This window comes from Trematomus bernacchii, unplaced genomic scaffold, assembly GCF_902827165.1.
Source record: "Trematomus bernacchii unplaced genomic scaffold, fTreBer1.1, whole genome shotgun sequence".
Classification (NCBI taxonomy): Eukaryota; Metazoa; Chordata; class Actinopteri; order Perciformes; family Nototheniidae; genus Trematomus; species Trematomus bernacchii.
The window spans coordinates 6,364,475-6,381,626 of record NW_022987547.1 but is presented as its reverse complement, the minus strand read 5'-3'; the positions used below and the strand labels follow the sequence as shown (position 1 = coordinate 6,381,626).

Genomic DNA, 17,152 nt, shown 5'->3' with positions numbered 1-17,152 from the left:
CTCCTAACTGCACATTCTCATCTGGAAAGGCTTATGCACAAATCAGTTGTTAAAGGGGAAGATGATCCAATTGATGAGGTATGCTGTGATAAAAGCTAGAGTTTTTTTCCCCTCTCTGTGTAGTGTTTGGCCTAAATTCAGCTTGATGCAGTGGATTTGTTCTGTGTGCAGGGGGATTACACAGTAAAGCTGGCTTGCTTGCTGCTGGGTGGGCACAGATACCTTGGTCCCTAATCCGTGCTAACATCAAGACCTACACGAGGGCACTCTTTGTTCCACTTAAAACGATCCCCTTGCGGGGTCTCAATGGGCATAGCAACATGCTTTTAAAGAGCCTCTTCTATCCTGGATGTATATTTGTGTATAGTTTGGGAATAAACCTGGCTGAACAAGTCATTACATGTAGAAAGCATGTGTTGAGCTTACCCATCTACTTTGCTCTCTAATTCCAAAACATATTCTTTTGTCCAAATGTCTAGTCTTAGAGATATTTACATCAGTTGTGTGATGACAGCTACAGCAGTTAGATCTTCCTTAAACTGCCTTCACCAATATTTCTTTGCCCACAGGGATATTTGGTTAAGACTCGTGTTAGAGGATCACTTTCAAATCCCCTTTCAGGGAGTAAGACCTGTCTGTCAGAGGCGAGACAGAAACACAAGCAGTCTTGTGAACTTTAAAGCCTATTGGGACAGTAACCGCTGCAAAGCCTTTGCTCAGACTTGGTGCAAGGCCAGAGTGAGGTTTCGGGTAACGTACGCTGATAGGCAGGCATTCTAGCAGCTTCTGTGACTCAAACTATGGATCCTCAAAGACACCTGCAGATCCTCAGAGACCACTACTCTCCTTCTACTACTCATTTTAGATTTCAATTGAAAGATGTTGTGGCTCCCATTTGGACTGACATGAAATCTCTCCTGGATTATTAATTGGAAAACTACAATGAAAATAAACAGCAGCAAAGAGTAATTTGCTGAGAAACCGATCTAGAGCTCCCCTTGTCTTAGCATAGTTGCATTTGGAAAGTTGAAGTGAAATATCTACCCTGCCGTCTCTCAAAATGCTCTAAAAACAACAGGTCAATTCAGTTCGAAAACATTTCATTGGTCCCCTCCTCTGTGTCTCTTTCTACTCTCCCTAAACTGGATAGCTAATTATGATCCTTTGGAGTCATGAATTGAGAAACCCTGGAATCTAAAGCGAATAAGTATTTTTAGGATGTGTTTAGCAGTTCTGGATCACCTTTTATAGATTTAGTTTGAAAAAAAGCTCCACTATCCTGGACAAACAAAGCTTTTAAATAAATAAAAAAACAACAACAATTTCTTTTATAAAATGGATTGAAATAAATAACAATAAGTTAATTCCCATCTTAATAAATATACCTCTTACACACACGTGTATATATATATATATATATATATGTATGTATATATATATACATATATATATGATTAGATTTTATATAGATGCGTTGCACCAAAAAGTATTTTTTTTCTGAATTCCCATGTGGTATTTTTTCATCCATTGGCTCTGAATGTAAATGTCAACATTCAGACCATGGAGTAGAAGTGATTTAGACTGCAGCTGAATATACTCTTCATATCTCTGTGTTCATCTGGAGTGCAAGGAGCCAGCTAGGGAAAACTGATGTTCCTGGGAAAATGAGATCCTCCAGAAAAAAAGCCAGCTTAGTCTTCACTTTTCTTCACTTTCACTTTCTTTAGACAGTACAGTTGGCAAATCTGGAAGTGTAACAGTATTGTTCCTCCCGCAAATTGTTACAGATATTGTACGTTTCTGCAAGTGTATGACCGGAAACTCCAAAGTGGTCAGGAGGGATGATGACTTAGCATGGACTGTTGAATGTAAAGTTGGATTTTATTTCTGTATTGACTGTCCCATCTTCCTCATGTCACTGAGAGAGATGGCCTTATATACTTCCATGTGTCTCCTTCAGAAAATACACTCCACTAGAGATCCCATCAGCCCATAAAGACGATCCTTATTTCACTGATTCAGGTCATGCCTGTCCTCATACACAGGCACACTTCCTGGCAGAATGCTTCTTCAGTGTGTGATACGCATTATTGTCGTCCAAGAAAGATAAGTCATCATCGAAAGCTATTGGTCGACAGCAGGTGCGAGAGGGCGTGTCCCTGTCCAGCTTCTTGTTGTGTGTGAGGTTGTTAAGGATCTTGTCATAGTTTGTCTCCGCCTCCACACAGGGCCCACTGCAGTACCTGAAGATCAACTCCTCTTTAGTCTGGTATCCTAGCCTCAAGTCTGTCACATTGAGATGGACCTCCTTTAGCAAGCAGCCTCGGGTCTGCACTGATATCCCCTCCCTCTCCCTCTCCTTCTCGCCTCGCCCTCCTTTACGCCCTCGACTTCCCCCTCGCCCCCGACCACGCCTCCTGTCGCCATGTCCTCTCTTCTCGCCTCTCAGGCCTCCCGTGTTTGCTGCTCCCCTCTGCTTCTGCTCCCTCCGTCCCTTGGAGCTCTCGCCGGTCTCCGATGATCTCCGGAGTCTGCCAATGGTAGCCTCAATAAAATCCATCACATCATCAAACTGCTCTGGATAGGGACCTGCGATGTCATCTGAAACATACAGGGGGGGAATATTAATGTATTAAGCTGATAATACAAATAATAATGCCATAACTGACATAAACTTTTAGAAATATCACCATAGTATCAATAATCTACTGCTTTCAAAGGCTGTATGAGCATATATGCAATTAGACTTCAAATATTCCTGTGGGAAAAACAAAATACGAATCAAACTAAGCGACGAGTATGAAAAACATGCAGATCCATGTTTAGCTGAGTAATGTAGGAATTCATGCACATTTTAGTGAATTTAAACCATTTGCCACAAGCACACTCTTATCACATGTGCAGATCATTGACTGCTTCCCATTAATTAGAAACCGACATTTTAAATTAACAATTGTCTGCATGCACAGTGCATTTTTCCATCACATTGCAGCCAACACTACTGCACAGTGAGCCAAATAAATAGATAATTATATGTTAGTGTTGATTTTATTACTATTTAAGTGTTAGTTTCTCTCTGCATATGGCAAGTTAATGCAGCTGGAGCAGTTAACCTCTTTATTACCAAGGAACAGGTAGACATTTTTGGAAATAGACACAAAGACTGGAAACAGGGAGACAGCCAGACTGTCTAGTGAAAGCCAAAATTGAATATGTGTATTTCACAAATTGCAGAAATCTAGTCTTTTAATTGCACAAATGCAGATACTTATGTAACAGGTAAATGAAATAAATCAATCAGTTCAACAAACTTGAGACTGAAAAAGACATTCGGGAAGAAAGTAAGGAACACAGGCTGCACAGAAATGCAGAGGAGTTCAAATAAATACTTGGAAATGTGCAGATCAGAAAAGGTGTGTGCTGATTTATAGATAAGTCTCATGCAGAGATGTTCATATGGTGGGGCAGGTGCCTTGCTTTGACTCTTTCAAGATAGCTGTTGGCGGATGAGTTGGCAGATAAAGGTCAGAGGCAGTTGTAAGTTACATTTTGAGAGTAGTTGTAGTAACTTTTTGTAACAGTAGGATCAGGCAAGCATGATTTTGCATTAAGAACATGGGCACAGTCCAATTACACCACCAAGAGAGACGCACTTAGAGATTGTTTTTCAGTCATTTAACTCTTTCATGGATGTAATTTTTTGAATGCCAACACTTCAAAGGCCATATAAAAGGATATCATATGCTCTGAGTCATTTAGATGAAGCAGATTGTAGTCTGCTTGAAACTGAAAACATGCACCAACACAGCTCTCCACCATCTGCTGGCAGAAGTGATGAGGACAGAGTGAAAGTCTTGGACCCTCCTGTGTTACATGTTGATTCTATTATAAAGTAAAGACTCTCTCTAATGCCTGTGGGTCTGGCAACAGTGAACCACGTATGAGAATCATGAAGACGTATTGTTCTGAAATGTATCAATTGGTCCAACTCTAACTACATTACCTGTGTGTGTGTGAGTTGTGGATGTGTGTGAAAAAGACAGGGGACGGGGTGCAATGTCTGGCAGGTGGTGTTGTGGTTAACAGTGCCTCTCTATTGCAGTGTCGCCTATCTCTGTTGTCTTACCTGTTCCTCTGGCAGCACACAGGCTATCTGATCTGCCTGCACTCTACAGCTGATTGGGCCGCCGCTCGCATATCAGGTGAGCCTGGGCCAATCTGTTTAGACACACCTGCCCTTTGATTTAGACACCTCCTATTGTATGTCCGCTGACAGGCGACAGTGTACACCTGCTCACAGACTGGGCCGGTGGCAGCAAACGGAGCGATTAATGGTGCAAATTGTGCCATCATTGGCTGAATACTACAATATCAGTCTCCTCTTACAGCTTCTATCTGCAGATTTTAGCTGTTAAAAGTAAGAGAAACACCCTTTTTTCTCAGACGTTACACAAAAACTAAAAGATCCATCCTCTCTTGGAGCTACAGTGTTGTTTACACTATTAGTGCATGGCTAATGGTCTTGGGTTACAAAGCACATCAGTGATGTCACCACGTCCCAAACAAGAATATGAGGTGGCAGGACAAACATTTGTCCAAATGTTCCATTCCTTATCTAGGTCTTGGCTGCTTCTACTTCTGTGTGAAGATGATACAGTGTCACATTGGTCCAAACAAAATAAATTCCTGCCCACGGTCGCTGTTAAAATGAACATAAACACAGAACTCTCGCTTGATGCTTGAAACTTTCCGGTGTTGTCCAGCCTCTCTGTGGGAAATTCCTGCAACCTGGTACCCCGCCTTTTATAAAACCATGAATTCTGACTTTTGGCGGATGGGTAAAGGTCATGTCATATGTCGCAGAGAGGCAGAGGTGAATATAAACAAATGGAGAAGGAGAAATGTGGAGAGCGACCTCCGGGATCGGAGCTGCTCACACTCTTATTCATGCTGCTGGCTTGTTTTGACATCAGAGTGATGTAACCCACAGCAGCAATAAAACACAAATTAAGATCTTCCGTCTGATAACCTTCCTGTCTGAGAGCCTTATCAATGTAGGACTCTCCACTCTTTGCTCAACCCACTGGCTATCACTTTACCTGCTGTTTCTCAAGTGTAATTAGTGTAAATTACTTGGCAAGCAAACCAACGGTGTCACATTCATGTCTAAATTTCCCTTTAAAAAATCTACAGTATAAGCTATGGGCTGCCTACTATTGCTCTCACAAGTCAACACATGGCTGAAAATGTTAGTTTCCTTTTCAACTATATTATTAAATAGTTAGTTTCATGTTATTTAATGCAAAGATATTTTATGTGACCCCGATGAGGACCAATTATCCATCATTCAAGAGACAATTTCAGTGACTGCACGGCACTAAAGTATTTGTCAGAACATGCTGTGCATAATGTCTTACATTGATCCTCCATGGAGATCTCCTGCAGGTTGTGGTCTTCACGCTGGTACGTTGGCTCGTCGTCCTCCACAGACAGGGACGCAGAATCACTGTAGCTGCTGGAGAAATAAGTCCTCTTGGCTGGCTGAGTGTTTTGGTAGAGAGGCCGTGTAGCAACAGAGCTCAGGAGCAACAAACACGTGGCCAAAACATCCCATAACTTCATCTTAGACTCAGTTCCTATGAAGAAAGCTGCAAAAATAGGAGAGGATATATATTTTTAATAGGGAGATAAAACAAAATTGATTATCAGAATCAGAATACCTTTATTCATTAGAAATCACTACTACTACTACTACTACTACTACTACTACTACTACTACTACTACTACTACTACTACTACTACTACTACTACTACTTATAAAGGAGTCTAATACAACCACAGTCATTATGTAGGGCAACTCTTGTTTATAATGAAGTCAGCAAAGAGTTTGAAACAGTGTGGTCAGGCCTACCCTGACTCATTGAGTATTTATAACTTTGTGTCATCATGTCAAGAGGCTTTCATCTTCACATTGTCTGGCTTTGTTGTAAATATCAATATCAGTTGATGGAGTTAACCTACCAAAATCTTATAAATGAATGAAACAAATATTATGAAGTCAGTAAAATTACTAACTTAATAATATCAAGATATGCAAACAATATAGAACACATTTTTAGGAAAAAAATTGTACGTTGGTGCGTAAAAGCCCTGTGTTGTTTTTAAAATGACAAGCATTTGTTATCATCCAGCAGCCATGTATTCACTACGGACCAATGAGAAATATAAGAGGATATGATCATGTTGTTGTTATCAGGCCAGCTCTTGCTACTTGTAATGAGGCACGGAGGGAGAGCCTCACAAAAATGCGTTGGTTAAAGCACGCACCAAAGCGTGTTGGCAACCATAGCCTAAATAATGGTGTGAGTTGGCCAGATGGCGATCGCCAAAGCTTACGTGACTCTGTCTAATGGCATGTTGAGTCTGCAGTAAACCTAAACAGCTATGCATAGATAAATACTAGCTTATGCGAAAGTCCTAACAAATGCACAAGTTGCATTTTGATTTGCTATTTCAACGAATATGGGAGTGAGGTGTGTAAACCATTTGCGCACAAACAATCAGGAGATATTACCATATATTTATTTTACACCCTCAAATGATAGAAAATATATTGCTTTACTTACCTTAAATATGGGCCATGCAGACCTGAAACTCGCTTGGCTGTTGTTTTTAAAATCCAAAACAGAAAACGCGACTCATTGAGTGTCCCAAGCCGAATCCACTGCATGGATCGTTCAAAAGCAACAATCCGAAAAATTCCTTACAAGGAGTTCAATTTCGGTTCATGTCTTGATTGAAAAAAAGATGAAATTCCGCACCAGGTGTGTTTTTCATACTCCGATCCGGCGCAGCAACCAAACCATGCGTCTTTCCACACTTTGGAGTCCAAAGGTAGGTGTTGAAGAGAGCGGACCAAGTGCCACTGCGCCTTACGGGGTACAGTTGCAGTCGCTGATTAATTGGATGCTACGTTTCCACGTTGGAAATCCGAGAGAGTTCCACCATCTCCGTCTGAAAGGAGTCCAATGAAGACATCAGCGTCTCCAGAGCATAAGCAAGGCGCAAAAGGTGCACAATATCGGTTTCCCACAGAGCAGAAAAGCTCCCGTCTGCTTCTTCATAAAACAATTGAAGCGTCGTTATATCCAAAACTGATTTAAATGTTCATAATCGCCAACATCTGACAATATCTTGACGTAGTAAACAACTCAGATGGGGGTATTGATTCTCCATTTTCTCCGGGTCAGATAGTGTCTGCAGCTCGAAGAGTCACCACGCGCGTCGTCCTCATACTGGACTGAAGGAGGACAGATGTCTGCGCATAACACCGCACCGCGCGCAGAGGGCAGTTTGGAGAGATTTATAGTTAAGTGCGCTCTGACGTTTGGGGCAGTTGGTGTCCGCCCCTCTTTTATATATCCCCGCAAGAGCAAACAGAGGTCCACATATTTCTCCAAACCACCCCGGGAGCCCCGTTTGGAGGAGCGAAGTTTTCAGATGTCTTGGGGATTATGTCACACATCCTGATGTCCTCGGATTAGATTTCAGTATGCGGAATGCGATTTGGAGATGTTCTGTTGCGATGCATGTTTCTAACCTGATCTCCGCGCTCTCTTTGCGCACCGGTGTCAAGTTCCGTCTGATACACATCTCACATTTAAGAGTCCCACTTCACTTGCTATTTACTAGAACACATTTGTAAATAGGCGAGAGAAGAATTTAGGGCACAGTGGACACTTTGATAGGTCATATTAACCTATATTTATTGGCAATATATTGCACTCCAGATTTATTACATACACATGTATCTCACATACACACCTTGGAGCATCTGGTCATTCAATAAGCATGGCCTTGGGCAACACTGCAGAGACCACAAAAGAAGACCTGTAGAAAGGCTAAGATGGCACCTGAGAAAGCCTTTCCATCACCCTTCATGATTTACAAGCTCTGCACCCTCCTTTCATCTTCCACACAACTGAATTCCACAAGCTACCCAGTCCTTAAAGAATTAAACGTGTTGTGTTCATGTGCCAAAAAAGTCAGACTCCTTCCAACAACTAAACACTTGCTTTTCTAAGAATCTGTCTGGTTTTAATTTAACATGTGAAATGCTGCTAAAGATGGCTGTTCAATAAAGGGATAGAAATCCCAGCAGTGACACTTTAAATCCACACTGACTTATCTGTTATGCAGTGGTATTAAGGCTCATATTTGTTTGCTCATAGGCTCAAGCTTCCTGTCAATACATGCTTTCTTTCAAATATTTATGTGCGCCCTGCCCATTCTGAGAATACATGGAGCCAATCCTCATTGTATGGATTCCTTTCCGTCATGTTCTCACATGGTTTCTTTGCAAAACCTGACAACTTCTCATGTTTCGTTTGTTATGATACAATACTCTGAATTCATGTAATTTGTTTTGGTAAATGTATGATACCTTGACCCTGACTTAACTTATTTAATGGAGCAGACTTGTTTTTATGGCAAAAAAATCCCTGGTGTTAGTCACTGCTGACATTCTCCTGCTATTAGTGTCCTGCTGTTACAGGAACATATCCTCTCCAACTTCCAATACCCTTCCAAACTATTTTAATTGGACGATGTAACTAATGTCTTGGAATAGAAATAGTCTGTTTAGTATTTATTACTAGTGTCTCTTTCATGTAATACAAATTCCAATGACCTGGATGTACTGTGTTCATGAGCTGTTCTGTCATAGCTGATAGTGAGCCCAGTTCCTGTGATTTAGTTGTTGCAGCAATCCTTCCCATCAACGGTCATAATTCTCTCTGCCCTCCTGCCCTCACTTAAGCATCACACTGGCTCAGGGTTAGTGATCAACTCAGCTGCCCCATAACCATTCAACATAAAGCTACAAGTCAAATGATAAAACAACAACATTTTATGTGGTTCAACAGGAATATTAATTTGTTCTAGGAACAGGTCTGTGCAATGTGTCAATGGGAAAGCCTCCAGGCTCCTATTTACCCTGAACAGGAATAAACAGGTACAAATAATGAATTAAAGGAAATCATACTTAGATAAACAATGACATGTCAAACACTGAGTCATTTAAAGGCAGATCAGAGCATTGTTAGAACGCTTTGGTTCTTCAAGGTTAATTCAAGTTTAATTCAAGTTTATCACAAAACGTTTATTGAAGTAGAAAGTGAGAAATAGAAATCTCTTTCTTTTCAATTTTAAAACAATTGTGTAATAAGATAATTACTTTTATTTAATTTATAGGGTTTTACATGTGTTGTTATTTCTTACTCCTGTGCTTTATCTATCAAACCCTTTATATAATGGCTCATATGTATATCTGAATATGGCAATTTGTGATATAAATAACGATAATCTATTGTTACATAGATTAATGAAAAATGTGATAAATCGTAATACATAGTAAACCTTGTTATACACATACACATTAATACATACAGTACATTTTAAAATACAACATCATATTGAATATATTGTATTCCACTAACCTCATAAGTGTGTTTTTTGTATCTATGTTAATGTATGTATTAATATTCATGCATGGAAATCAGTTGATGAGAATATCAAAAAGGTTATAAAATTAGAGCTGCAACTTACTGACTTGAATTGATAATATTTCAATAAACAACAGTTTTGATACTTTGATAATATATAATATGAATTTTTAATTTTATTATCACAGAATAATTATGATTATAACAAGCACATTTAAAACTTCAGCTTGGGCATTCAACATTTTACAGACCAAATGAATAATTATCAAAATAATCGATATAGAACAGATGCTAGTTTTAGCCTGGCATAATATGTTAACATCGATGAATCAGTGTTCTTTAATCCTGTGACTCCCTTACATTTTCTATATTATGACCATTTATTTTGTAGCACAAAATACATTTTAATTTGAATGACTGCAGATTTTCCATATATATTTTGACACGTCACTGCATATTACATCTCCAGCCAGGACATAGCTTGCTCATAGATAAGACAGACAGAGGCCATATTGTTTATTGATATCTTGCAGCAGTGTCACGATAGGATCCCTCTGTGACTCTCCTCTGTCTCATCCAGATAGAGCTGAGAAGATAATGGTCACTCAAAATAGACCCATCTCACAGAGTTCCTTTATGTGAGAGCACTGCACAGTCCGGGGGTGACATAAATCCCCTGCGCTGAATACTTGAGTGACTTTAATAAATATTAATTTGTTTGGAGGAGGAACATGAGTAAGCCGAACGAATCACCACCACATGGGGTGTGAGGAAGAGACGCGTCACTCTCGCTGAAGAGCCCTCTTTCATTATTTGTGCCACCGATGGGACAAGCACCTCAATGTTTGATGGCAAGTTGCCACAGAGCAATGATGGGCCATCCACAGAGTTTATTTGAACACATAACACCATTCAGGCAAACAATCCAGATCAATGCAGCCGTTTCAGCTCAAATATATAATTGTAAATCATAATCTGAAAGAAATGGTTTATTACTTTTCCTGGTTTTTTAGTGGCTTGTGTTCTTCTGCGTATGATATCCCTTTTAATTTGAATTGGTTTGTTTAAATCATCTTTTCTGTTCAACTAGCAACCTGTTCATGGTTATGTTAATGTGTTTCCCGCCTCTTAAGTAAATGAGTTACTGTTGTATATAAAATGCAATAAAAGTGTGACATCTGTTGGCTTGTTTAGCATGTTCCATTCCAACAACACAATGTCTTCTTTCATGAGTAAAATATGTCATTGCACTATACATGAGTCCCTCAGGAAGAGGATGCAATAAATTAAACTATACGAAAAATCAACTGAAAACAATTCAATTGGAGCATTGTTTTGGTTTGGAGGATTACAAATTTGTTTTCGTCAGATCACCAAGATCTTAGGGGTACAACTTCATCTGTGTTTTCCCCGGAAAGTTATGGATAAAAAAATCTAGTTTTATTGAAATCTGTCAATGCACCAATTTACAAGTAGTTGCCTCATGAAGACATGTTTTTTCCCATAGACTGTATCTACACAATTAAAGTTGAACATTTTGTAGTGTTCAGCATAACACCCAAAATCCATCATACATCCATTACAAGCTATAATCTTAAAGGGGCCCTATTATGCTTTTTGGGGGTTTCCCCTTCCTGTAGTGTGTTGTATACTATATAATTGTGTGCATGTTAAAGTTTTGGTCTGCAAAGACTAAAATCCCCAAATTCAGGACAGAGGGAGTTTCTCTCCGACACCCTCCCCCTGGCTTCCTCCATTGGACTCCTTTGTTTACATATGTTACATAATGACATCACTATGTAACACTTACGTACATTAGGCTAAGTGGCGGGAAATCTCTAAGCTGTTGACCAATCACGACAGAGCTAGCCAGCTAACCAATCAGAGCAGACTGGGCTCTGGTTTCAGACAGAGGGTGAAAAGAGGTGCTGCAGCACAGGCAGTATGAGAAAAAACATACATGACACAGTAGAGGCACAAAATACAAATATGAACCTGAAGATGAGCATAATATGTCCTCTTTCATTTATTTAAGGGCAGTAGCAATGGATACAATTATAAAGATTTGTTCCTTTCATTGTCTCCAGCAGCCCAAACACCACAGTGCTTTTGGCTGAAAGGCGGATCATGACAGTGGCCTCTCACTGTGTATTCTGCATGAAGTTGTGTGCAGGAGTAACGGTTGTCTGCCAGAGTGAGCTCAGCTGTCAGCAGGCACTGAGCCCTGAATCACCCTTGGCACAGAGATGCAGAGACAGAGAGCAGGTAGTCAGGGCAGATCCAGAAGCATTCTCATAGCCTTCAGCTGATCCATTAGGACATGCTACAATTCAGCCGTGGCACACTACCAAATGCTCAGCCATTGTGGCACTCAGAGCAGTATTCCCATCTGTTTCAGTCATTGCTCAAACATTTTATGAGTATTTGTTGGCATCATTCATGCATAGATTGTATGCATGCAAAAGTATTTGCTAGCATCTGTGTGTGTGACTGTGCGTGTGAGCGAGTGTGTGTAAATGAGATCACTTGGTACTATCAAAGTGCAGTCAGGACTATGACACTGTTATAAATAGAAGAGAGGAAGTAAGGAAGGTTAAATCTCTGAGACACAGATACTAAATGTGTAGAGAGAGGGGAGCCATTTGAAAACCCACATGTACTTTTAGACTTATTTAATGTATTAATATTTACATTATGTACATTTTTGGTGCTCTCCTGCTATACAGTGTAAAAGGTAGACCAAGGTAGTCACAGTATTTAATTATTTTGTCAACTATATAGTCCGATTGTAAAAGTTGAAAGCTGTTTTCCTCTTTTAGGGTGCTTTATAAATGCCTGTCATCATGGCAGCAACCTATAGCTGCACTGCTGTGTGAACAGCTTATTACTGGTCAAGGGTGAATTATCACCCCATGCACAAATGGGAATCCAGTAAGCTCTCTCCCACGGACCAGTTACTTCATTGGGCCATGATGAAAGCAATGAATTCAAGGTCCTTTGAGTGGAGGAGAGCACAGAGAAAGTTATTGATTTACACATTTATGACGCTGCTCCTGTTTTTTTATTTTACTCTTCACCAATACAGAGAAAAGATTTTGGCATTATCCTGCCTTAGTGTAAAGGGCTGGACAGCATGCGATACAAAGATGAATCTGAGATGCACTTGAGACATCTTGGCAACTGCCCAAACTCTGAAAACCTCCAGGCGCTCCTGTGTTCAGCTGTCTGCATGACAAAAGATTGATTGAAATAAGAAATTTCAGAGCGAATTTTGTATGTATTATGTATTGTATGGTGGGCCATAGGTCCAATCCTACACACACTACACCTAGAAAGGGTGGCCTGTAGTTAGGCTGATAGAGTTGCTCAGCTCTATAAAGCAGAAACAGATCACCTTTACCCCTTTGCGTTTCCACTTGGTATTTTTTTCTTTTTTTGAGCCACTAGTAACACTGAACACACTATATGTTTTTTTAACAAAATGTGGAATCCGAGATGTAAATAAGATATTTTATTTTTTCTTGTTCATATTGCATTACAAGTCTGCCCAATGTTAATTTGCAAAGCAAGAAAAAATGTGCCTTCTCCCTAAATCGGGCTCTTTTGCCATGGAGAGTTTCCACAGTAAACGTTACTCTGTTTGTTCCACTAACAGAGCATAATTTGTATTTTTCTTGAGTTGCCTCTTAGCAAAATGCTCACTAATAGGCAGTAATGCAAAGGTGTCAAACTGAATTTCATCCTAAAAGAAGTGGGAACGGGGCTTGTACGGAGCAAATTTAAATGCCTATGGTGTCATTATTCTGAAGCTATTACAGCCTGCAATCAACATATGTAGTTCATAATGGTATGTTAAAGCAAAGTTGTCTATTGCCGTTTTGACCTCAGCTCTCCATCATCCCTCACTGCCTTGCCTCGGCCGCCTGTAATCCTGACCGCTGATATCTACCTGGCATGACTTTGACCTCTGACTTTCGGCAGCTGTCAGTGGTGGCCCTCTTCGAAGAGGGGACATGTGGGATATGAGCGCTCCTCCCCAAGGTGGCACAGTGTCAGACTCTATGCTGGCTTTACGGTTTTTAGCATTCAAAGAGTATCCGCCAGGGCCTCCTCCTACTGTGTTACTACACAAACAGGGCTGGCTAAGTGCTGATCACAACCTCTAGGCAAAGATGAAACGCTCCCTCGGGGGAAGGGAGACGATTAAGTTGCTTGATGTCCGTTTGCTTTTCATATCTGTATCGGTTTACAGATTTGAACTGAGCTATTTTGATTATAACCTCTAGCCTGCTCGCTGCACAGCTCTGCTAAAAGTGTGGTGCATGAAGCTGGGTCTTGCCTTTCACAAAGCTTCCCTGTGCCCGACGTAACAAGGTCGCACTAATTGGAGAAGGAAGTGTTGAGGATGTCTTTGGGAAGGAGCCGCAGGGTTAGAGACAGACAGCAGAGAGAGTCAGATCCTGTTTCTGCTCTGGTTCCCTGTTTTTAATCCAGCCTGGTATGTGTTGAGATCAGAGCAGGTCCCTTTCACTGCAGCCATCCGGTGACTGTGCAGTGGGACATGCCCCACAAGTCCCCATTTCCTCAACTGCTGCAAATGTGTTATAGAAAGCACTGGAAGGCATTCTGTCGCACGCTCGTCCCCGGATCCAAGTTCAATGAAAGGAACTTAAAAATGCAGTGACCCCACAAGAGAAACAGTCCCACAGTCCATCTTAGGTCCTAACCCCTAGGAAACATGGCACTGGACAGCTGTGTCTTCCCCTTGATGTATTTCTGTCAGCCGCTTACATAAATACACTGTGACACACATACACATTCACACTCATACACATGGGCCTGTGTGTAAATGTGCACACTCACACAGGCGCAGATACACACACTAACACACACAAATGCATAGAGTGACACACACACTCAGGCATAAACACACGTATCATGCTCCCTGTCAGTAATACCCAGAGGATATTATGTCTCTCTCAGCAGACTGGACGGTTGATCAGAGCAGCGTGACCACATGGTCACTTTGATGTAAATCACGTAGTGCAGTCACCTTGAAAAGAGCTTGAATTATAAAAATGAGAAAGAAATCCTGCTCACAGATTAATCATCTGATTCACTGGTTCAATCACAGGAGAGAGAATAGGTTTCTTTGTCAATTTTTTTCATTATTTTTTTGAATATTTTACGGTTCTTAGCATTAATATATTAATGTTCATGAGAATACGTGGCAGATTGGTATGAGGGGCACTTATTATAAGATTTTATTACTTTCAAAATGTCGGTCATTGAAGGAAAGGCTCTATTTTAGTTACGTCTCCAACAGATGAGAAAATGATTTAATACCTGTGTTCAGGATGTGTTTTCCTTAGCATACAGATCAGCACAACCTCATTTACACTACTAAGGTGCATGGAGAAAGGAAGTCTAAGAAAAAAAGAAAAGGAAAAAGCTCCAGTAGCAAAGTATAAAGATCAATTTATTGTGAGATCAACACAATATTTTCACAGATTCAGGTCAAAATGATAAAGTAACACAATACATACCAACACTTAGGCACATTTAAGAATTCTGCATTGGTCAGTTTGGTATTCTAATACTCCTAACTCATTGCAATCTGGGTTATATCTGGCCATGCACTGCCCTAATGTAAACTCTCTCTGTTAAATGGATTGACTTCTTTTCTGAAGGCTGAATGTATCCTCCCGTGTTGTACAAGTCACACATTCACACCCCAATAGTGCAATCTGACTACACACACATGCACACCTCCATGCGTAGAACATGGCCCTCTGGCTGTTAGGGTTAGAAGTTCAGATTTTTACTGGGGCCACCCATGTCAATATGTATAAACTCCTGGTCCTGCCAGGCGGTCCAAATCCATTAAGGACAGATGTGGACGGAAGGGAGGTGAACTTTTCCAGCCCTGAGAAATATGACTCATGATAATGCTAAACAGGATGTGGCATTTCCCTGTGCGTCGTATTTCACTTCAATTAAATTACCCTTCTAACACTTAACAGTTTTAAGTATGCGTAGCCTTTGCACATATTGTTATCCACTCATGAGTCAAATGTGGCATCAACCTTGAACTTTGTTTCATGAATAGCACACAACAAGAGGCTTACAATAACAAACAGTGTGGAGCTTACAAAGAGACAATTGGAAGTAATACCACGATAATCTAATCAGTTCACTGGGAGTAGAGGTTATGGGAAAGTTGCTGTGTTAATGTACTTCCAAGGTCAACAAAATGAGGGATCGCTTCTAGTTGTATACATTGATCCTTGGATCCTAGATTAAATCAGCTATAATGTGTTATCAGATGTGAACTAATTAAACTCTTTATTGTAACATTGGTGGATGTTGTATCTAATTAAAAAGAGAGTAAACATGTTGTTTGACTCCAAGCTAAATCCATTTAATACCTTGATGTAGAAATCTAAGTGCTGATAAAGAGCACACAATTAGGAAATAATTATGCATGTTATCATACCAGTACATGGAGGTCAGCTTTATTTGGTAATCACTAAGGTGTTAAGCTTCAAGGACAAGAATCATGTGTACACAACAAGGCAGTGAGTCATTCAGGGTGGAGAGACAATGTAACATTATTTTCATTCTTTGTTTTGAGTCTACCTGATAGCCGAAGTATCTGGAGACATTCATAGGTTCATAGGTCAAGGTCCAGGTGTCAGATGTTGAATTGCTCTTGGCATACTTTTATCTAGCCTTTAATAGAACAAAAAATGTAAACTTTGAAAAGAAGAACAAATAACAGGTTTTTAAAAATACATGTTTTGATTTAAATTGTGGGATTTTAATCAAGAAATCGAATCTAAATCCAAATGATGATAGCTCTGGGGGGTTTGCGAGACAGCATATGAACTTTATCATGCCTGTAACAAGATAATCTGGCCTCATTTCAGACATCTCTCCCATTCCAAGACACTTTATCAGTTTAAGCCCGAGTCTGAAAACAGTCCAGCTGTCTCTCTGACCTGTGACAGGCGATCTCACTGCAGGTTAGGATGCTGCGTCGGTTCATGTTACTAACAATTGGCATGTGCGAGTTTGTGTGTAGAATCACCAGCAACACCGTTGACGCAGTGAGACAGCTGAGAACACGAGGGATGAACGACAGCTTCACAAATGGATGTGACACATAGATAGATATATGGCTGTATGGGCAGACAGACAGGTGATAGATGGATAGATATCCAGGCGGATCCATATAAACATACTTTAGATATCAAAGTGGTTGCTACAATATTGTAGACTGTATAGCAGCGATACTGAACCAGCTTTGTCCAGGGGCCACTTTTGCAGAATTACAGTTAATAACAATCCTCCTTGGCCATTTTTACTTTTAGATTTGAGCTCTATTCATCTATTTTATCTTTTTGTATGCACTCTGGCATCCTATCTATAGTTAAAATACAAAGAATATACCCAATTTGACCTAATTGCTTGTCAATATGGATTAGAAAAATGGTCAGCAAGCCACCCAGCAACCTATATGATACTCTACTTACAGCCCGAGGCTAGATTTTGCCCACTGCTGTACCGCATTAAATAGAAAGAGAATACAGTGAATATAAAAGGTTGCAAAAACATTAAATTCCTGTATGGCAAGTTCAGAGTTTCA

The 17,152-nt window shown here is 40.3% G+C and overlaps 1 protein-coding gene across 1 annotated transcript; it reads right to left on the bottom strand.

The window, feature by feature from the left end:
- Window positions 1-1,520: 1,520 nt before the first annotated feature.
- On the bottom strand, window positions 1,521-7,225 carry gdnfa (glial cell derived neurotrophic factor a). The gene is made up of 3 exons (XM_034123424.1): window positions 6,628-7,225; window positions 5,418-5,648; window positions 1,521-2,601 (listed from the first exon to the last, which is right to left on the bottom strand). The coding sequence occupies exons 2-3, from the start codon at window positions 5,620-5,622 to the stop codon at window positions 2,036-2,038; spliced, it is 771 nt and encodes a 256-aa protein (XP_033979315.1). The 5' UTR covers window positions 5,623-5,648; window positions 6,628-7,225; the 3' UTR covers window positions 1,521-2,035.
- Window positions 7,226-17,152: the final 9,927 nt, after the last annotated feature.